Below are 22342 nucleotides of genomic sequence, written 5' to 3' on the forward strand. Positions count from 1 at the left end.
TATATAGTATATATTTTTATATTATAAATATATAATATATATCTGATATATATTATAAATATATATATATATATATATATATTTTTTTTTTTTTTTTGAGACAGAGTCTCGCTCTGTCGCCCAGGCTGGAGTGCAGTGGCCGGATCTCAGCTCACTGCAAGTTCCGCCTCCCGGGTTTATGCCATTCTCCTGTCTCAGCCTCCGGAGTAGCTGGGACTACAGGCGCCCGCCACCTCGCCCGGCTAGTTTTTTGTATTTTTTAGTAGAGACGGGGTTTCACCGTGTTAGCCAGGATGGTCTTGATCTCCTGACCTAGTGATCCGCCCCTCTCGGCCTCCCAAAGTGCTGGGATTACAGGCTTGAGCCACCGCGCCCGGCCATATATATTTTTTTGAGACAGAGTTCCATTCTGTTGCCCAGGCAGTGGCACAATCTCGGCTCACTGCAACCTCTGCCTCCTGGGCTCAAGCAAGTCTCCTGCCTCAGCCTCCTGAGTAACTGGGATTATAGGTGCCCACCACCACAACTGGCTAATTTTTGTATTTTTACTAGAGACAGGTTTCACCATGTTGGCCAGGCTGGTCTTGAACTCCCGACCTCAAGTGACCCACCCACCTCGACCTCCCAAAGTGCTGGGATTACAGGCATGAGCCACTATGCCCAGCTGGTTCCCAGTAATTTTAATCTCTAGAAATTACTGTCTCTGTAATCTCTGGTGAATCTCTTTGCATAGTTTTAAATATGGAATAATATGATCTACAAAAATGGGATCATGCCACATACACTCTTCAGCAACCTCCCTCCTTCCCTCCCTCTCTTCCTTCCTTCTTTCCTTCCTTCCTTCCTTCCTTTCTTCTTCTTCTTCTTTTTTTTTTTTTAGATAGAGTCTTGCTCTGTTGCCCAGGCTGGAGTGCAGTGGCACGATATTGGCTCACTGCAACCTCCATCTCCTGGGTTCAAGCAATTCTCCTACCTCAGCCTCCCGAGTAGCTGGAATTACAGGCGCTCGCCACCCCAGCATTTTTAGTAGAGCCAGGGTTTCACCACATTGGCCAGGCTGGTCTCAAACTCATGATCTCAGGTGACCCACCTGCCTCAGCCTCCCAAAGTGCTGGGATTACAGGCATGAGCCACCGCATCCAGCCTCTTTCTTTTCTTTTTAAGACACAGTCTCACTGTGTTGCTCAGGCTGGAGTGCAGTAATACAAACATGACTCACTGGAGACTCCACCTCCTGGGCTCAAGTGATTCTCCTGCCTCAGCCTCCAGTGTAGCTGGGATCACGTGCCACCACTTCCAGATCATTTCTAGATTTTTTTTTTTTTTGTAGAGATGGGTCTCACTTTGTTACCCAGGATAGCCTCAAACTCCTAGGCTCAAGTGATCTTCCTACTTTGGCCTCCCAAAGTATTAGGATTACAGGCACGAGCCACCATGCCTAGCCAGCGACCTGTTTTTTTCACTTAATAGCATCATCTTTTCAGGTCAATTGATAATGATCAGCCTAATCTCTTCTGAGGACTGCATAGTCATTGAAGGAAATGTACCATAATTTATTGAACCAATCTCCTACTGAAAGACATTTAGATTGTTTCCAGTTTTCTGCCATTATAAATAATTCTCGAAAATATCCCCATATATTTATCTTTGTATACTCGTCCTATTAGCTCCTTACAATATATTCTCATGTGCTGGATCTAAGGAAATGGGCACTTTAAATTTTAATAGACATTGAAAACTTCATCTCCTAAAAGGATCTACCAATTCATCATCCAAGTCAATAGCATTTCCCTCCACCTCATCAGCATCAGACAGCATTATTCTTTTGTTGTTGTTGTTGAGACAGAGTCTCACTCTGTCACCCAGGCTGGAGTGCAGTGGAGCGATCTTGGCTCACTACATTTATCTCCTAGGTTCAAGCGACTCTTCTGCCTCAGCCTGCTGAGTAGCTAGGATTACAGGCATGCACCACCACGCCCAGCTAATTTTTGTATTTTTAATAGAGATGGGGTTTCACCATGTTGCCCAGGCTAGTCTCGAACTGACCTCAAATGATCCACCCGCCTTGGCCTCCCAAAGTGCTGGCATTACAGGTGTGAGCCACAGCGCCTGGCCAGCATTAATTTTAAAAATATTTCCCAATCTGATAGGCAAGAAAAATCTTGTTGCTATGATTTGTATTTCTTTATGAGCAAGATGAACATTTGTATTTCACCCCATGTATGCCGCCTATTGATATCCTTTATATATTAAAAAATACATATCAATTTTTTGTCACATATGCTGTAAACATTTTTAAAAAGCAGTATATCATTTGCCCATTTAGTTTCTTTTTTACTTTTTTTTGAGGCAAGGTCTCACTCTGTCACCCAGGCTGGAGTACAGTGGCATGATCATGGCTCACTGCAGCCTCAACCTCCTGAGCTCAAGCGATTCTCCTGCCTCAACCTCCCAAGTAGCTGGGACTACAGGTGCGCACCACCATACCCAGCTAATTTTTGTTTTTATTTATAGAGATAAGGTCTCACCATGTTGCCCAGGCTGGTGTGGAACTCCTGGGCTCAAGCAATCTGCCTGCCTCAGTCTCCAAAGTGCTGGTATTACAAGCATGAGCCACCGTGCCCAGCCCCTTTTAGTTCTTTACTATCTTTTTGCTATATACAGATTTAAATTTTCACAGAATCTAATTTATCAAAATTTTCCTGTGACTTCTGGGTTTATAGCTCACTCTTTCCGTAATTAAAAGTTATATTAAAGTGTTCTCTATATTGTATCCTCGCATATTAGGTTTTAATTGCTACATGTAAATATTTAATCTAAGGCCGGGCGCGGTGGCTCAAGCCTGTAATCCCAGCACTTTGGGAGGCCGAGACAGGTGGATCACGAGGTCAGGAGATCGAGACCATCCTGGCTAACCCGGTGAAACCCCGTCTCTACTAAAAAAATACAAAAAACTAGCCGGGCGAGGAGGCGGGCGCCTGTAGTCCCAGCTACTCCGGAGGCTGAGGCAGGAGAATGGCGTGAACCCGGGAGGTGGAGCTTGCAGTGAGCTGAGATCCGGCCACTGCACTCCAGCCTGGGCGACAGAGCGAGACTCCGTCTCAAAAAAAAAAAAAAAAAAAAAAAAAAAATTTAATCTAACTCTGTATTTTTGTTTATGGTGTGAGGTAGAGGTTTGTCTTTATTTTCCAAATGGGTTCTCCCAACACTACTTAATAATCTACCTTTCTCCATGGATTAAAAATGCCATCTGTATCATAAAGTTCTATTTTGTTCCACTGATCTTTCTGGCCCTTCTTCTACCTCTTCTATACTACAATAATTTATCTTAGGAAATGTACAATAATGTACATAGCCAACCCTGTATTCATCTCCCTGTAAGTATCTCCCACATATCTTCACTTACATCCTTTAACAACAAATTATAAGCAATTTTATATTTATTCTTCTAGATGCAACTCAGATTCAAGTTTGGGAACTTCTTTTTTAAGTTTCCTGAATCTTACTGAGACTGGAATAATTTGAGTGGGAAGATCTGACAACTTGATAATACAATACTAACTTTTTTCTAACCATTACTCAAGTTTTTGTTGCACATTTCTTGTTGTATTTATTCCTAGATGCTCTATCACTTTTCTGATGAATTTGAATGGGATCTTTTCAACTATACTTTTGATTGGTTATTGCTATAGCATGTAGGAAACCTAAGGGGTTTGGGTATTTTGATCTTGTTTTTGACTTCTTGGACTTCCTGAATTCTCTTATTGGGTCTAATAGCTTTTTGGGCCGGTGTAATTCCAGTGTTTTGGGAGGCTGAGGTGGGAGGACTACTTGAGACCAGGAGTTCAAGACCAGCCTGGGCAACACAGTGAGACCTCATCTCTACCAAAAATAAAAAATTAGACCGGGCGCGGTGGTTCATGCCTGTAATCCCAGCACTTTGGGAGGCCGAGGCAAGTGGATCATGAGGTCAGGAGATCGAGACCATCCTGGCTAACACGGTGAAACCCCGTCTCTACTAAAAATACAAAAATTAGCCGGGCATGGTGGTGGCGCCTGTAGTCCCAACTACTCAGGAGGCTAAGGCAGGAGAATGGCATGAACCAGGGAGGTGGAGCTTGCAGTGATTGCAACACTGCATTCCATCCTGGCCACAGGGCGAGACTCTGTCTCTAAATAAATAAATAAAATTAGCTGGGCATCGTGGCACATGGCTGTAGTCTCAGCTACTCAGTAAGCTGAAGTGGGAGGATTTCTTGAGCCCAGGAGTTTGGGGCTACACCACTGCATTCCAGCTGGGGCAACAGAGTGACACCCTGTCTCTGAAGCAAAATAAAATAAAATAATAGCTTTTTCATTGATTATCTTTTCTGCCATGTAGATGATGATATCATCTGTCAATACTGACCAGGTTCTCACGGTCGAACTTCCCTCCGTTCTGCCTAGATGTCCTGCCTTTCTCTCTATATATACATATTGCCTATGGCCAGAAGCTCACAGGTCCATAGTGGATGTGACAATGGGTGAGATAATCAGGAGGCCCACGTTCCAGCCCCCAACAAGCTGTGCCACTTTGGGGAGGCCACTCAAGTCTCTCTAGGCCTCAGTCTCTCAGCCATAAAATAGAGAAGCGATCCCAGCCCTACTCTTCATGGAGACGTGTGCAGATCAAAGAAGCTAATGCAGTGGTTCTCAGCCCTGGCTGCACATTAGCATCACTTGGGGGATCTTTAAACACAGCAATACCGGAATCCACTCCCAGGGACTCAGGTTTAATTGCTCTGGGTGCAGTCCAGACACCAGAACTCCTCCAGATGACTCTTATCGTGCTGCCAAGATTGAGAACCACATGGCTGAAGTGCGTCAATGTGCTCTTAAGAGATGCCCTGTACTCCCAAGCTCTGGCTGGAGCCTGCTGTCCTAGTGAACACGCGCACTCACCCACGTGGTCTTGTTCTCCATGTTGATGGTGGGGATACTGGTTCGGAGGAACAGGGTAGCCCAGCCATTTACCCGGACTCGGTCAAAGTCTCTGTAATCCTGGATGGGGAGTAGGGTGGGTCAAGAGGAACATTTGACACTCCTCTGAGCCTCCCTCCAACCCTAAGCATCCCCACCCCATCACCCTCCCACCAGGTAGCATCCTTAAACAGAACCCCAAAGGATCTGTCAGCCAGGCCTCCCCTCCACACACAAACGCACATCATTAATTTATTTGTTCATTCATTTGTGCGTCAGGTCCTGTGCTGGATGCTGGGGACAACCGAAACAATGAAGGTCACAGTCTAGGTCAGGCCCGTGGGCTAAATCTGGCCTGGCACCTGCTGTTGTAAATGAAGTATTTCTGGCGCACAGCCACGCCCATTCATTTGTCTATGTCTGTTTGTGTGGTGCACTGGCAATACTGAGTAGTTGCAACAGAAACTCTGTGGCCCGCCAAGTTGAAAAGATTTCTAATCTAGTCATGTACAGAAAAAGTTTGGTCTAGATGGCATGAGAAAGTGGGCACATGAGGCACTGCAACCCAGAGTCGAGCGTGGTAAATGGTGTGTGTGGCTTCTGAGAAAGTTAGGTGGGTGGCCGTTTGAAGAGAGGTCATTTGCAACTGGAAAAGCCAGAAAAGACCTCGCTGATGGTGAAGCATCTGACAGGGACCCTGAAAACTAAATATGGGTTTACACACAGAGATAAAAGAGGGAGAAACGAGCATTCCAGGGTTAAGGAACACCCTGGGGAAAGGCATGGAGGTGGGAAAGCAATGGATACACAACAGAATAATGGACATGAGAGAGGTCAATTTTGGCTGGGGACAAACACGTACACATCCATGCAGAGACACGCAAATAACACACACACACACACGCGCGCACACACACAGCCCTGCTATGACCCTGGCCTTGCCCTCTCCCTGTGGTTCTCCCCACCAGGGTGGATGGTAGGAGAGACCTTCAGACCCAGGCACTGACCTCAATGAAGGTGCTGTTCCACACTCGTGCCTTCACAGTCACGTTGGTGACAACGGGGGCATCAGGGATGGGGCACTCCAGCCACACACAGCGGGCACGCCCTGTGGCACAGGTCTGAGGCGGGCAGGGAACACGAAATGTGACATAGTCCAGGTCTCCAGATTCTTCGTGCCTTACTTCTTACCTCCTGCCCCTCCCAGGCTTTGTCTCACCCCTGGGTGACCCAAAGGGGTCTGACATCCTTTCACTCATGCACACCCCCGCCGCCACCTCACAGTTATGCATTTCAGACACACTGTTTGGGCCAAGCTCATATAATGCCAGGCACATGGATAACATGGAATCTGGCCCCTGCTTGTGTAAACAGGGCCTAACCTCCTACACCTGCTTCCCAGCCAGCTCCCTGCCTCTGGGACACCACCTCCCTCCCACTCTCCACCCAGCTAGGCTTCAACCGGCTTGCCAGGCCGGCTCTCCTCTCCCTTCCTGCAGAGGGCACACGCACCACCCACCATGCCCTGCCCGACACTGCCTCCTGCCAACCAAGGCTCTGAGCAGCTCTATCGCCCCCAACAGGCTGGGGCTCCTTGGAGCAGAGCCAGTGTCTCCTCCTTTGGTCCCTTGTCTTCGATGCTCCCCCATCAGAGTGGGGAACCCTCTGAGGGCAGATGAGGCTCCCTGCTCTGTCTGGAAGCTCCTAAGAGCAGGGGCCTCATCACCTCATCACACTGAGGTCTCCCTTGCTTTGTGTGACCCTGGTGCCCAGGCACCCTGTGATGGGGTGGGTGCAATCCCCTCCAACCTCGCCCTGGCCACTCACCAGCACAGTCTCAGACTTGGCTTTTTTGGCAGCAGCCAGAGTGACAGGTGGGGGACCCTGGCCTCCCCCTGGATCCAGCTGTCGCCGCCTGCGCTGTGGGGATGACAGCCTGTCCCCAGGGTCCTGGAGAGGAGATAGGAGATCTGCTGGCAGGGCAGAGGGAGAATTGGGAGCAGGGTTGCCAGAGGGCAAAGGGCGGGAGAGACAGCTTACCAAAAAGGTATGAGGGGAGGGAGGGGAAGACACTGGCCCTTCTGCCCGGTAGCAAGCAAATGAGATGCAAATGAAAGACCCCTGATAGTGTCCTTACAGAAAGAGTGAGGTTGAGAGGGTTGACAAGGTCTCCAGGTGGTTGGCAGGGCCAGGACCCATTGCCATGGATGGTGATCTCCGTGGGATACAGCAGCCACTTGCCATTGCTGACTTCATAGGGCCATTCCAGACCTAGGACCAGGGTCCCCAGGCCCACCAGCCCCTCCCCCATTGGGCCCACCTGTGGGCAAAAGATGTGTCATAGTCATTATCTCCTGGAAAACCACCTCCATCTTACCAACCCCCAACCCTCCCACCTTCAGACCCCAGAAAAAATAAAAATCATCCTTCCTAGAAGTCCCCAGCCCAGGACCCCGGCGAGCCCCTTACCTGGAATTCGTACTTGAGGGGGCTTCCTACATCCTCCACAGTTTTCATGCCAGACTCGCCCATCACTGTCCCCCCAAAGAAGCTTTGTAGCCGGTGATTTACCCTAGGGGTAGGAAGGAGGCTGGAGTCACAGGGGACAGGAGACCAGGGCCCCAGCAGAGGTGGTGGGCAACAAAGCTGGTTAACTGTAGCCCCTCCAACATCAGGCACCTCAATAGAAACCCCAGCTCTGCATTTACCAGCTTTATGGACTCAAGCAAGCTATTTATCCTCTCTGAGCCTCAGTCTCTTCATCTGTAAAATGGCCTTAATCACAGCTGTTGTATCACAGGGCTGCTGTGAGAAGTCATTGAGATGATGTATATAAAATCCTTAGCACAATGAGCTCTTATGAAATGGCAGGGACAACACCTTAGCCCTGGGGTTGCTGATTCCTCCACCTCTGCCTGCTTTATAGCTGGAACAGTAATAGTAATAATAATGACAGTGATTGTTGTTGTTAAGGAAAGGATGACCTAGGCGAAGTGGAGGCCTGAGGACACTGGGCCAAGGGAGGGGTCAGAGGAGCTTGGGAGATACCTTGGGGATAGGGAACCCTAGCTCAGGCACAGCAGGCTGGGGTGGGGGTGGTGGAGAGCGGTACCCACATGCTAAGCGAGGTCTGGAGTGTATAGTCCACCAGCAGAGTGAGGGTCATGGGCCACAGGTTGTCCTGGTGACTTGACCTTCAGAAGAAATGCAGGGGGTAGGAAGGTGATCCAGGATACCACAGCCCCAACCCAGACTGGCTTCTCGAGGTCACTCACGTGGAGAGCTGCAGCTGCACCTGAAGGTCCCTTGTGTGCAGGGTCACCCCGATGACCTCAAAGGCGATGAGCAGCTCCATCTACCACAAGGGTCAGGGAGGCAGAGAGTGGCATTTGAGGCCTAGCGGGGGTGACGTCATGGGGAAGGAGGGGCTGCACACTATTCTAGTTGGCTTTCTGGCCTTCTCCTCCTCCTCCTGTTCTGGGCGAGGGGCCTCCACCTCTCCACCTCGCCTCTGTCTCCCTTTCCCTTTTTGTCCGGCGGGTCACATCTCTGCTACTTTTGAGCTACATAACCTTGAGCAGGTAACTGAAACTTTCTAAGTGTGTGTTTCCTCTTCTGTAAAAGAGCATCTGCTCCTCAGAAGGCTGTGAGAATTATATCATATCAAAGAAGCACAGTGTTGGGCTCAGGGGCTGGCACACAGTTGGTGCTTGGTCAGACTGGTTTCCTCCCCTCCACCTGCTCTAGCTTTGTGCACAGCTCCCTAGCAGCCCCGTTTGTCTTAGTTTCTGGGCCTCTTCTCACCCTCTACTGGGTCTCCCCTCCTGCACTGTGGCTCTCTGCTTCGAGGGCGCCCAGAAAGCAGGCAGGCAGAGGCTAGAAGGACAAGGAGCTCATCAGAGGAGCAGCCTGGGACCCAGGAGAACTGGGAGGATGTGGCCAGTGCTCACCCTCTGGTTCCGTTTGAAGGGGTTCCCCAGCTCGCAAAAGATGGTCTCATTAGCTTGGCAGGCCCCAGGCTGAGGAAAGAAGGCGAATAACGTCAGGGTCAGGTCAAAGTAGGGCTTGTCCTCCCTTCTCCGTGGTGCAGGGTCAGAAGCCCTAGAGCTTTAGAGCCGGGTTCTCCAAGCAGCAGAGACGCTAAGTTCCCCAAGAAGGCCCAGACCAGAGGAGGGGGACACGTGGCAGACGACGACACCTGCACAGGACACGCATATGGGGATGCAAAGACGCAGGGAGCCTTGCTTGGGCTCTGGGCCGGCCGGCGGGCACTCACGGGGCGCACTGAGGACAGCAGCAGGGCGGGAGGCACCACCAGGGTAAGCAGTGCCTCGTGGGCGTCCTCTCCGGTGTGCTCCGAGGTCCGGGTGTTCGTCACGTTGATGCTCAGGAGCAGTTTCCGGACGTCTCTGCTGTACTGGAGCCTAAGAGTAGGAGCCCAGGACTCAGCCAAGAGCTCCGCCCCCAGGGCCCTCGTGGATCAACTAGGCCCCACTCCTGGGGTCTCCTAGGTGAGAAAAGCCCATCTTGGGATAGCCAGGCCCCGCCCTCTAGTCGCACCTAGAGGAGAAAGCCCCGTTTCTGACCATTCCACCTGTTCCCGCTAAAGCCCTGTCCCTCAGGCTCGTCGTGCCATGAGGCCCCGCCCCCTCCCTGCCAGTCAATGAGGCCCCGCCCCACCCTTGGCCAATTAGCGCGGCCCGCGGCCCACAGCTACCTGCTCAGCTTCTGCTGCTGCTCAGACACGAAGGCTGCCCGCATCTGCAAGTTGCTCTCACACTTGTTGTCAGGCCCGCACTCCTTCTGGAACTGGACCTGGGGGTGGCCAGAGGTGTGAGGGTTGTACCACCCCCAGTGCCCTCTCGCCCCGCTGCCCTCCTGGCCCCTGGTCTTCCAGTCCAGGCCCCAGTCCCACCCACCTCAGTGTGGTTCTCCAGAGCCTGTGCCTGGTTGAGGATCGGGTAGGCGTCCAGGGACCTCAGCCCCAGCCGGGGGCGATCGGGCATCCGCAAAGGTAAAGAGTAGTTCATGGAGATGATGATGGGCCGGAGTTTGTCACGGAGGTTGTCCTGGGGAGAGAGGGTGAGCTGAACCCGGCCCTGCACTGCTCCCTGCCTCAGCTGAATCCTCACACCACCCTGAACCCCAGAGAAGAGCTGGACCCCCCTCCACCCTGAAAACCTGACAGTTAGGCTGAATTCCCTCTAGTCCGGTCGCCAAATTGCGACTTCCTACCATCCTGACCCTCCGAGAGACAGGGCTTCTCCTCCTCAAAGGTCCCTTCACCTCCCCATTCACAGGGTCCCCAGATTGAGCTGTCCCCTTCCACCCTGATGTCCCAGAGACGGACTGAGCTTGCTCCCTACTCAGGGACCCCTTTTCCCAGAGGTGGGTTGAGCCAAGAGCTCCCACACCCCTCACTTTTCTTGGAGGTAATAAGCCCTTTGGCCCCATCCCCACCCCAAGGGTATCCATCTCTCCTCATGTGTGGGTGCTGTACACTGTACTCCTACAGACTGATAGCCTTCCAAACCGACATCCCCAATCTCTGTCTCTGGGGAGACCCCTGTCCCTCATCCTTGATCTAGGGGGACACTGGCCACCTCCTCCAGGGACCTGGGAGCCCTCATCCTGCCCCTTGCTCCTCCCTCACCATCAGGAGCAGCTCCAGCTTCTGGCAGCGCATCTCGGGCATGGAGAAGAAGCCGTGGAAGACAGCAGACTCACTGCCAGCAAAGCGGAGCCGGGGCGGGCGGCGGTCCCTGTCAGCCTCCAGAGTGTAGGCCAGGGCTACAGGTAGACAGGGTGGTCAGCAAGGGGCCAGGGGAGTGTACCCCTTTTATGCTGTACCCCAACACTCACTGATGTTTCGCCTGTAGTTGGGGTTCCCGGCACTCTGGTTGTAAGCAAAGCACAGCTCCACTTGCACACTGTTGGAGGGATGTACAGGAGGGCGGGTCACAGTGGGACACACACGTCCAGGCCCTAGCTCTCGCCTCTGTACTGGGCAAAAGGAAACCGAGGCCCTTCTGGAGAGAGGCAGGGACAAAACTGGGGAGTCCACAAAGCAGGTCTGTGGTATCCCTGGCCCCTTCCCTTCCACTCCCCTTAGAGCCAAAGAAAACAGGGTTAGAGGTCACTAATGGGGAAACTGAGGCCCAGGGCCCAGAAGGACTTGTCGAAAGTCCTCAGTCAGCAGGTGGCCCATCCCAGTCTTGAACCCAGGTCTACCAATCCCCAGTCCAGGTCTCCTTGTACCACCCACCCCATTTCCCTGCTCTGTCTGCCTTTGCCTTCTGATCCAAAATCCTCATTCACATAAAGACCTTGGGGTCATTGCCATCATTACTGTCATTTTCTTAGCAACTAACGTTTTTTTCAGCACTTAGGGTATACACAGTGCTGTGCTAAGGACTTTTTGTATATTGTCTCATTTAATTATCACAACAACCCTGTGAATCAGTTATTATCAATTCTTTTCTACAAGCAAGAAATCGGAGCCTAAGAGGGATTAATAATTCGCCTGAGGAGACTCTCCTTCATATCCATGCACTTAAATGCATCCCCCTTCCCAGAGTCTATCCCCACCCCTGCACTGGCATAACTGGTGTTTGAACCAGGCCGTCCAGAGCTCCCACCTTGAACCACTATACTCTACTGCCCCCTAATTCATTCATTACCTCTTGCAAGGAATTTTGCTTTTTAATGAGGTTGGGTAGAGAGGGCAAATGCTGGCCCTAAGAATCAAATTTCTAAAGGTGGGATGTCAGGAGGCCAGGGGAGGGGTTTGGGAGCTGGCGCCCCTCCTGGCCTGCCTATAAATAAATGAGGAATGGGTGGGCAGAGCAATCTCACCAGGAGGTGGCCGTGCAAAGTGCAGGGTCCAGCACAGCGGGCCTGGCCACCAAGGTCTTGTGGACGATGTTGATGACGGGCCGGGCCCTGCAGAGACAACAGAGCCAGACAGATATCAGTGCCTCCTGCCTGCCCCAGGCCAGAGTTGGGGCCCAGGCTTCCAAGGAGCTGGCGCAAACATGGACAGAGATGGGAATTCGTGCAGACAAAGATGAGGAAGAGAAAGACCCTTATTCACTGGCCTCCTGGCTCACCGCAGCAGCACAATGTGGTCTGACAGGCTTCCCACTAGAAGGTCTGGGTAGAAGTTCTCATCCACATCCATCTGCCCACTGAGGGAATAGCCGAAGGTGGCCAAGCCAGGCAGTCCCAGCTTCTCTCCGTGGATTACCTGGGGGCAGGGGAAAGTGGTGGGGGCAGGCTCTGGGAAGCAGGGCCCAGGGGGCTACAGGGAAGGGGTCGGTGAAGGAAAGCAAGGAAGGCCCACCTCAGCTGGTGGGGGCAGCAGACCCATCCCCGTCTCTCTGTACCTGCTGGGGCTGTCTGGGGAGCCCCTTAGAGCTACTGTGATAGATGTACACTTTGCCCAAGCCTTCAAATGGAGCTCCCACAGCAATATCTGCAGAAGAAAAGGCAAGACAGGGTCACCCAGGTACTCTGGGCCCCACGTCCCCCTAACTCTGTGCTCCAGGCCATGGAGCCCAGCACAGAATTGATTTTGGCCTGATTGATGGATGGGCAATGCTCAGAGCATCAGGGACAGAGCAGAGCTCTGCAGCTCAGGATGAACACTGGGACCATCTGAAGCCCAGCTTCCTCCTATCATGGGTGGGAAAGTAGGTTCAGGAGATGGGAGGTGACTACCAGATAGTTGTCAAGCATTCAGTGTGTGTGTGTGTGTGTGTGTGTGTGTGTGTGTGTGTGTGTGTGTGTGTTTGCATGTGTGTGTTTAAAGACAGTGTCTCTCTCTGTAACCCAGGTTGGAGTGCAGTGGCACAGTCATAGCTCACTGCAGCCTCAACCTCCTGGACTCAAGTGATCCTCCCACCTCAGCCTCCTGAGTAGCTAGGACAGGCACACACCACCACACCCAGCTATTCATTTAATTTTCACGAGAGTGCTGTGCGGTGGGTACTATTGTCCCCCCACTTTATAGATGAGGAGACACTCCAAAAACCCAGAGTTGCACAACCAGTGAGTGTAGAGAAGAGGAAATTTGAGCCCAGGTCCGTCTCACAGCAGTGGCTGGGATTTTAACCATAACACTACAGCGAACATCACTGAAAGTGTCAAGGCTTTTAACATTCTAATCATTATCTCCACAAATAAACCCCAAGTGTTGGGTTATCTTCTTAAACTGAACTCTTCCCAGTTTGCAGCTTTGGATCAGATAAGGCCTAGGGAATCAGCAAGCCAAGCTTGTTAGTAAGCCCTGTAAAGAGAGCGGAAGCAGGTCCCAGGCAGAAACCAAATGACTTCCACAGTGCACGCTTGGCCTCTGTTGACTGAACTTTCTGGCACCTAGTTTGGGTCTTCAGAGGCTCCTTTGCCTTCCTCTTCATTCTCAGCTATGTCCTGGGAAACTGAGGTTATCAGCAAAGTGACTTTCAGAAAAGCCAGGTGCCCCTATGGCACTGACTCCAGCCCTGGGTCTGCCCCTGTCCCTGATACCCCAGGTCCGATTGGTTCCCAAGTCCTGCAGAACACTTATGAGGACCCCTATATCCAGGGCTCCCACCTTGTCCCATTCCTTATCATCCCCTACCTGGATATTACATTCTTGATCTTCACTCCCCTAGCCTTGCTCCACCCCTGCACTCACTCATCCCATACCCCTTCCAGAATCATCCTTCAGGGTACAAAGTTATTATATCACATCCGTGCCCTAAAACTCTCTCTGGATGCCCCACCACCCCACCATCACCATTACCCAAATATAAACCCCTAAGATACTCTGCCTGGCTTTCAAATCATCCACTCTCACCCCACCCTACTCCACTCCCTCTTCAGCCTCCTCTCTGATGTGAACACTCCACACCTGCAGGTTTGGGCACACCAGGCCAGTTTCCATGCCCGTGTTGTGTCCCATCAGTTCTCTACTGTGCACTCTCAGCCCAGCCTTGGCTGCACAGCAGCATGCAAGCTCCTCCAGGAGGCCACTGAGCTTGCCTCTGTTGCTCCCTCTGCACACCTGCACATCCTCTCTCTAGTACTGCTGCGAGCTCTCCAGGTCCGGCCCAATCCTGTCTCATCTGTGGGCCCTGTCAAGCCTGGTGTGCAGCTGGCGCTCAGTCAGCAGGGGTGCTGGGGGAGGGGTGTTGGCTTATACCCTGAAATCCATCCTGGTTGATGTCACCAATGCTGGCCACGGATAAGCCGAAGGCGGAGCCACTGGGGCCATGAAGAAGAAGCGAGGGGTGAGCAGGGAAGGAGGTTCCCGCCTGGTTCATGAAGACATAGACGGCACCCCCTACCTCCTCTTTCCTCTCAAAGTAGTAGGGGGCGCCCACCAGGAGGTCCTGCCACCTGCACAGGAGAGAAGGAGAGGGAAATGGGAGTGTGAGGTCAGCCTCCAATACGCAGCATAGCTCTTGTTTGACAGGCGTGACTGTGCCAGGGCACAGGGCTCTGTAAATGGCTCTTTTGGCCACAGGTCATGGGTGGGAAGGACATGTGCATGGGAAGGACATGGAGATGCCAATATGACTCCCCAAATAGAAGACATATGTCATGGCGATGCCATGCAGGCACAGATCAAACCCAAACAACCCACATCCACTGAAGCATACAAATCCCAAGCAGAAACAAGCATATGCAGGGGTCCCACAAATGCCATGTGCAAATGCCCAGACTCCCATAAAGCCTGATTGCAAACCCCTGCAAACAACATGCAGACAGCTGTACAACTGCAAATCCTCCACTCCCCTGACCTGGCTTAGGTAAGCCTTCCCCCACCCATCGCTCTCCCTGGCCCCAGAGGATGTCCCTAGATTCTCACCCATCGTTGTTCAGGTCTGCCAGGGCAATGGCGCTGCCAAAATAGGCGCCCACCTGCGAGCCCTCCAGCACCTGCCTCCTCCGCAGGTCTCCGCCTGCCTCCTGGCTCAGCAAGAAGACCGCGCCCATATGTCGGTGCCGTGGGGCACCTGTCACAATGGTGATGTTTTTGGGGTGCAAGATGGCGCTGCCTACCTGCACCGTGTACCCTGGGATAGAGGGAAGATGTTCAACCAAGGTCCCAGTCAACTTTGTCTCTTTCTACTCTGGACCCATCTCCCTATCCCCTCCTTTGGTTTGCCCCCCACCATGATGTTCTATCCCACTATTCCAAGTAGGGCAAGTAAGTAGACTCCAGATGGCCAGCAGCCATGCCCCATCCCAGCCCTGGTTCTGCCTGGACACTGGACTGTGAGTATCCTAAAGGCAAGAACTTTGCATCTTGAGAGCTTGGAACAGGGCCTGGCATACAGGTGCTGGTCAATCTGCATGTGCTAGTTTAACTAAATGCCATTAGTCACAACTGCACTCTGGCCTCACATTTCCACCACGGACTAAGCCCCCTTCCCCTCTATCACTCGATGGGCTACCACTACTGTACTCACCAATATAGAGGTTTCCTTGGTCCTCTGGGTCCTTGTAACTATACTCAGATAAGTCCCACTCCTTACGCTGAATCATGTAGCTGTTTCCTTCACAGGGATTGAGGGAGGGAGAGTAGGGAGTATAAGTCACCACTGGTTTCCTCTACCATGTCCAGCCCACCCCCATCCCCACCCAACAAGGATAATAATAACCCCTTTTATTGGTGAGCACTTTGCCATTTATTAATCACATCCTCTTTAACAATTACTTTTTCCTCTTTTTTTTTTTTTTTTTTTTTTTTTTTGAGACAGAGTCTCGCTCTTGTTGCCCAGGCTGGAGTGCAGTGGTGTGATCTTGGCTCACTGCAACCTCAGCTTCCCAGATTCAAGTGATTCTCCTACCTCAGCCTTCTGAGTAGCTGGGATTACAGGTGTGTGCCACCATGCCCGGCTAATTTTTGTATTTTTAGTAGAGACAGTGGTCAGGCTGGTCTCGAACTCCTGGCCTCAAGTAATCCGTCTGCCTCAGCCTCCCAAAGTGCTGGGATTACAGGTGTGAGCCACTGCACCTGGCCTATTTTAACAATTCTTCGAGGTGAAATTATGACCCCCGTTTTGCAGATGAGAAAAGTGAGACTCGGGAGGGAAGTTGACCTGCTCATAATCCCATGGGGAGCTGGTTGTTACAGCCATGGCTAGAACTTAATCATTCAGGCGCCTGGATATTAGAAGCTAGATGGCTTTCCCCACTCTCTAGACACTGAGGTCAGACTCCACACCATTACCTCTTTCTGGTCCTGACCCCAAACTTGGGCTGCCTAGCTGGACCCTGCACCCAGGGCTGCTGCTGGAGAGTATCTGTGACCCTGCCAAGGTGTGACATGACCAGGGGGTGGAAGGCAGGAGCAGAAGAGGGGGCAGAGGCCTCAGCCTTCAGTGAGCCCAGAGCTGTGACTATGCCTGGGGCTACCTGTTGGTCAAGAGGAGATTCAAGGCTCCTCTGCCTGCTGATTCTGCAACAACAAAGGTTCAGTAAGGGAAAAGGGGTCACTATTGCTAACCTGTGTGATGGAGGGAGGCAAAGAGATGGAGGGAGTGTAAGCAGTCAGACACCCCCTGTGAGACCATGTGTAGTGTAGTCTTTTACAAGCTTCGTCTTTTACAAGAAAATACTCTGCACCCTCTAAAATGATGGTCCTACATATATCAACATGAAAAAGTGCCCATGACTTTTGATAAGTGAAAGAGAGAAAGTAGTGATATTTATTTATTTAGTTTTTTGAGATAAAGTCTTGCTCTGCTGCTCAGGCTGGAGGAGAATGGCACAATCGCAGCTCACTGCAGCCTCAACCTCCTAGGCCCAAGCAATCCTCCCACCTCAGCCTCCTGAGTAGCTGGGACGATAGGCGTGTGCCACCACGCCTGGCTAATTTTTTAATTTTTTGTAGAGATGGGGTCTCCCTATGTTGCCCAGGTTAGTCTTGAACTCCTGGGCTCAAGTGATCCCCACCTCAGTTTTCTAAAGTGGTGAGATTACAGGCGTGAGCCACTGCACCTGTCAATACCTATTATTCTAAAATAAATCTAGAAGGACCCGCAATATACTGTTAACATTAGGAAATAGAAAGAAGGGTGGGGGAAGAAGAACACTTTTACACTTTATTTTTACCAAATCCTACTGTACTATGTAGTGGTTCTACCAGGACCATGTTTTATTTTTAGAATTAGTTTGTAAATGGTTAAACTGAAATCAGGTGGACCTGTATTCCAATCCAGGTTTCATAACTTTGTTGGCCTTGGGCAATTTACTTCTCTAAGTCTTCGTTTTTGTTTTTGTAAAATGGATATAATAATACTTGCCGCATAAGAGTATTTTAAAAATGATTGCGGCTGGGCGTGGTGGCTCATGCCCATAACCCCAGCACTTTGGGAGGCCGAGGAGGGTGGATTGCTTAAGCCCAGGAGTTCGAGACTAGCCTGAGCAACATGGTGAAACCCCAACTCTACAAAAAATACAGAAATTAGCCTAGTAGTGGCACATGCCTGTGGTCATAGCTACTCAAGAAGCTGAGATGGGAGGATCACCTGAGCCTGGGGAGGTCGAGGCTGCAGTGAGCCATGAGTGTGCCACTGCACTCCAGCCTGGGTGACACAGTGAGACCCTATGTCAAAAAAGAAAAGAAAAAGATTGATTGACATCATATGTATAAGGCCTCTGGCACATAGTAAGTGCTTTAAAACAGTAGAAGTCATGGTGGTTGCTGATATTGGCACGAGGTCATGTTTCTAGTGTGGATGGTCTAGGCCAGCTGTCCCAGTGGCTAACTGGGGGTGGGTGGTCTCTGCTCTTCCTTTCTTCCCCCATGGCCCCATGGTCCCCACCTTTCCAGTTGTAGGCACCGGGGGCGCCAAAGTACACAGTGTTCTGGGTGAAGCCACCGCTGGTGCCCAGCTGGCACATGCCCGTCTCCAGGTAGTCAGTGTTGCTGTTGCACATCTCGTTGTGGTAGGTCTGCCAGTCGTCACTGGGGTCCAACTCTAGGTCATTGCCTCGCACGTAGCACTTGCCCACCATGCGCCGCTGGTCTTCTGACCCCGACCACAGCACCTGGGTGTAGCGGTGGGCACAGACCTGGGGACCCCCCAAACACAGGCAGCCTCAGTCAGGCACAGGGACCCGGGTCAGCTGTCTCTTTTACCCTGTAAGCCTCTGGCTTTGCTGAACAGGAGTCAAAGGAGATCTCCTGGCTTCTCCTTCTTCTCCCGGTGATACTTAAACCTGCATCTCCTTTCCAGAATTTAGAAATCTGCTCTGGGGGTCAGGAACACTTTTTGGAAAGCTGTAAAGTGTGGATTTGAGAGTGGCTTGCAGATCTCAGCAAAGGGAAAGCAGGGAAGGATGAGAGACTGTGGGGTTCAGGCTCTTGGTCTAGAAGGGGTTAGTAACAGAGAGATTAAGGAACTTACTGCTCTGCCGTTTCCAGATGACCCTGTCCTCTTAATGAAAGGACCGTTATTAAAATGATAATTACAATGACGGTAATAGTAATAGCAGCAGCTAACACTTCCTGAGTGCTTCCTATATGCCAGGCACAATTCTAAGCTCCTCACATATTAAGTGTTAAGCCTGCTAGTGACCCTATGATGTAGGAATGATTATTTTCCCCATTTTAGATAAACTGAGGCACAGAGAGCTCAGTTAACCTGCCTAAGATCTCATATCTAGAGAGAAGCAGAGAATATTCAAACCAAGCCTGTCTGCTTCCAAAATCGGAGCTCTTAAGCACATGCTGTGCTGCTTCACAGAGGGGAGAATCTATGCACAGCTTCTCTGAGTGTACTTTAGCTGCTCAGTACATATTTATTGGGCAAACTGATGGGCCAGAATAGGGTGACTTAAAACAGCCTGGAGGCAGGCAAAGTCCAAAAATAGGCCCTGGTTCTTGTTTACTTGCTTTCTGTGGTCCCTTCTAGCTGTGAGCTCCACCAGCACGATGCCTGAGCCTGCCTTAGTCACTGCTAAGCTTCTAGGAATAGCACAGTGTTTGGTAACACAGTAGGGGCTCACCAAATATTTGTTGAATGAACGGTGTAAATAACTGCTAAAGGATCCAGGGTGCAGAATCACTTTAAATGGGCTCCTAGACCACAGCCATCCATAACAGGGGTCTCAAAAAAGCATTTCAGTGAACTGATGCCAACCTGGAGCTTTAACAGTGTTCAAAGGTGACAGAAATCACAGCAGCGATGGCTTATGGGGTGGCAAATGATTAGAAGGGGTTACAAGGGCACCTTCTGGAGTGATTTTAAGATATATTTTTGGTTATACAGGTATATACATTTGTAAAAATTCATTGAAGTTTAAAATCTGTACATTTCACTGTATGTAAACATTACATCAATTTTTTCCGTTGTTTGTTTTGTTTTTTTTTTCAGACAGGGTCCGACTTTGTCACCCAGGCTGGAGTGCAGTGGCATGGTCTCAGCTCGCTCCAACCTCTCTCTCCAGGGTTCAAGTGATCCTCCCACCTCAGCCTCTCAGCTAGCTGGGACTACAGGCACACACCACCATGCCGGGCTAATTTATATATTTTTTGTAGAGATGGAATTTTGCCATGTTGCCCAGGTTGGTCTCAAACTCCTAGGCTCAAACGATCCTCCTGCCTCATTCTAAAGGAATGAGCCACCTAGCCTGGCCACATCAATTTTTAAAATGAGAAAAAAGCCAGGCATTGTTGCTCTTGCCTATAATCCCAGCTACTTGGGAGGCCGAGGCAGGAGGATCACTTGAGCTCAGGAGTTCAAGGCTACAGTGAGCTATGATCGTGCCACTGCACTTCAGCCTGGGTGACAGAGCCAGACCTCATCTATAAAAGAAAAAAAAAGAAAGAAAGAAAGAAAAAGAAAAATAGGGCCAGGTATGGTAGCTCATGCCTGAAATCCTAGCACTAGCACTTTGGGAGGCCAAAGTGGGAGGATCACTTGAGCCCAGGAGTTTGAGACCAGCCTGGGCAACACAGTCAGACCCTGTCCCTATAAAAACTTAAAAAATTAGCCTGGGAGGCTAAGGCTGGAGGGTCACTTGAGTCTGGGAAGTCAAGGCTGCAGTGAGCTGAGATGGCACCACTACACTCCAGCCTGGTTGAGAGATGAAGTCTTCTTCTTTTTTTTTTTTAGATGGAGTCTTGCTCTGTCACCCAGGTTGGAGTGCAGTGATATGATCTTGGCTCACTGCAACCTCCACCTCCCAGGTTCAAGCAATTCTCCTGCCTCAGCCTCCCGAGTAACTGGGACAACAGGTGGGCACCACTGCACCTGGTTTATTTTTTATATTTTTAGTAGAGACAGGGTTTCGCCATATTGGCCAGGCTGGTCTCGAACTCCTGACCTCGTGATCCACCAGCCTCAGCCTCCCAAAGTGCTGGGATTATAGGCGTGAACCACCGCACACAGCTAGGAGTCTTCTATCTTGAAAGAAAGAAGAAAGAAAAGAGAGAGAAAGAGAGAGAGCGCGTCTCATTCTCTTTGCCTGCTGCCATCAGCATAAGATGGGACTTGTTCCTCCTTGCCTTCCACCGTGATAGGCTTCCCCAGCCATGTGAAACTATCAAGGCAAGAGAAAAACCTGACATCAAAGAAGCACATTCTAAGACTGAGTTTATGTGCCTATCTGGATAACTGATAATTCATGTCTGAAGAAAGCATAAGTATTGCATTCTCTTGGCCACAGTAATTGTTTCAGAGAAGAGCACCTGAAATAGTCAGAGCTAATGAGTTGTAATCAGATATCTACCAGGACTACAGAACTTGAAGGTCAAAGAAGATAAAGCTGAAGCTGTTGCATTCATGCACCACGAAAAGACTGCCTATCAAAGAATGGAGGCAACACGAAGAACACAGAGTTAAGTGCCTGAGATACCTCACATCCTGGTGGCATCATATTAGCACCAGGAGCAAGGCAAGCCTTAACCAGAACTCTTCTGTGTGTGAACTAATAAAATCCTTTCTGAATATAACAACAACAAAAACAGACAGAGAGAGAAAAAAATGGGGTGGTGGGGGGAATGTCTATCTGGGACTCAGAAATGGAGAACTCAGGGGCTGGCACTGTAGAATGTGGGCAGGAGGTGACACATTTGATTAGCCCCCAGACCAGAGCTGGGTGAGCCAGGGTCAGCAGGGCTGCGCCTCTTCCGGCAGTCAGCCTCCCAGGAAGGAGCGCCAGCCAGTGCTGAGCCGCCCGGGGCCCTCTCTGCCCTTTCTCCTCCTCGCAGTTCCCTCAGCTCCCTCGGCTTGTTCCCACGAAGGCTGAGCACCCAGTGTGGGCATGGGGAGGAAGTGGATGAGTCAGAGAACTCAGGCCGTGCCTGGCTTTGGGAGAGCACAGGATACTCACTCCCTCCCCAGGAGTGCAGGGAGCGAGGGATGCACAGCCACAGGAAGGGACTTGTGTGCAGGCCCCAGCACACACACGCCGTGGACCCGCCTGCTGCCCTCTTCTTTCCTCCCAGCTCTAGGAGATGAGGAGAGAGCCAGGGAGAGGTAGGGGAGCCGACACTGAGCATCCACTTACCAGGACTCTGCCTGCAGGGCCCTGGCTGGCCACAGTCACTCCAAGCCACATGTCCTCAATAATGTGATGGCCAGGGTCACCTGTGGGCACCAGAGGGATCATGAACCAGAGAACCTCACCCATACTTCAGTGCCCAAAGCCTCCAGAGGGCAGGGGTGGGTCCTGCTTGGGCCCTCCACCCACAGGACAGCCCTCCCAATTCCCCTTCTCCAGCTCGTCATTATTCTAAGCTCCACCAACCCCATCCAGCCCCACTCTCCTCTAGGGCACCCTCTTCCCAGCTGGACAAGAAGCGACTAGAAGCTGGGTAAGGCCTTCTATCTCCTCTAGGCCATTCTCTCTGCGGTACCCCTCTGCCAGACCTCTGACCCGGCACCCCTCCCCAGCCTCTTCCCCTCACTTTTCACTGTGATGTTCATCCGCTCACAGTCATCCTTGTGGGCAGTGAGTGGGCACAGGTACACAGCACCAGTCCGGTTGGTGTAGCCATCAGGCACAGCGAGCTCCCGGGGGGCACCAGCCAGGAGCCTGGGGATAGGGAGGGAGGTGGGTCTGGGTTCAGACTCCCCAAGCCCCACTTCAAACAACTTGCTATTTATTCAACATACATTTGCAGATTGTTGGTGCCAGGAGACCCCCAGCTCCTGCCCTCCAGAAGTGCCCAGCATAAGGGAAGGCAGGCAAGGAAAAAAGACACTGGAAGGAAGTGCCCCGGGAGGGGGAAGCAGGGAGCACAGCAGCTCAGGCTCAGGGCTGAGGGGGCAGTCACGGAGGCCAGCAGAAGAGGTGACCTAATCTGAGTCTGGGAACGATGACCTGGGTTCTCCAGGTGAAGAAGGGGAGAAGGCCACGTGGGCAAAGGCACACATGTGCA

General features: G+C 51.2%; 1 protein-coding gene across 6 annotated transcripts in view; it reads right to left on the bottom strand.

Moving 5' to 3' along the window:
- ITGA3 (integrin subunit alpha 3) overlaps nucleotides 1–22342 on the bottom strand; it is a 35377-nt gene that overhangs the window by 4567 nt on the left and 8468 nt on the right. For all 6 annotated transcript variants that reach the window (XR_013406546.1, XR_013406545.1, XM_077971219.1 and 3 more), the window contains 22 exons: nucleotides 21869–21996; nucleotides 21469–21548; nucleotides 17778–18027; nucleotides 15417–15503; nucleotides 14813–15020; nucleotides 14144–14340; nucleotides 12345–12433; nucleotides 12069–12205; nucleotides 11815–11901; nucleotides 10822–10889; nucleotides 10613–10749; nucleotides 9879–10028; nucleotides 9677–9774; nucleotides 9236–9383; nucleotides 8910–8978; nucleotides 8235–8314; nucleotides 8076–8153; nucleotides 7429–7531; nucleotides 7097–7279; nucleotides 6787–6909; nucleotides 5967–6080; nucleotides 4942–5040 (listed from right to left, as the gene is read on the bottom strand). Coding sequence is in view for 4 of the 6 variants with exons in the window: in XM_077971219.1 (XP_077827345.1) it covers nucleotides 4942–5040; nucleotides 5967–6080; nucleotides 6787–6909; nucleotides 7097–7279; nucleotides 7429–7531; nucleotides 8076–8153; nucleotides 8235–8314; nucleotides 8910–8978; nucleotides 9236–9383; nucleotides 9677–9774; nucleotides 9879–10028; nucleotides 10613–10749; nucleotides 10822–10889; nucleotides 11815–11901; nucleotides 12069–12205; nucleotides 12345–12433; nucleotides 14144–14340; nucleotides 14813–15020; nucleotides 15417–15503; nucleotides 17778–18027; nucleotides 21469–21548; nucleotides 21869–21996 (2713 nt within the window). In the remaining 2 variants the exon portion in view is untranslated. The remainder of the gene's footprint in view (nucleotides 1–4941; nucleotides 5041–5966; nucleotides 6081–6786; nucleotides 6910–7096; nucleotides 7280–7428; nucleotides 7532–8075; nucleotides 8154–8234; nucleotides 8315–8909; nucleotides 8979–9235; nucleotides 9384–9676; nucleotides 9775–9878; nucleotides 10029–10612; nucleotides 10750–10821; nucleotides 10890–11814; nucleotides 11902–12068; nucleotides 12206–12344; nucleotides 12434–14143; nucleotides 14341–14812; nucleotides 15021–15416; nucleotides 15504–17777; nucleotides 18028–21468; nucleotides 21549–21868; nucleotides 21997–22342) is intronic.

The sequence above is a fragment of the Macaca mulatta genome, chromosome 16 (genome assembly GCF_049350105.2).
Source record: "Macaca mulatta isolate MMU2019108-1 chromosome 16, T2T-MMU8v2.0, whole genome shotgun sequence".
NCBI lineage: Eukaryota > Metazoa > Chordata > Mammalia > Primates > Cercopithecidae > Macaca > Macaca mulatta.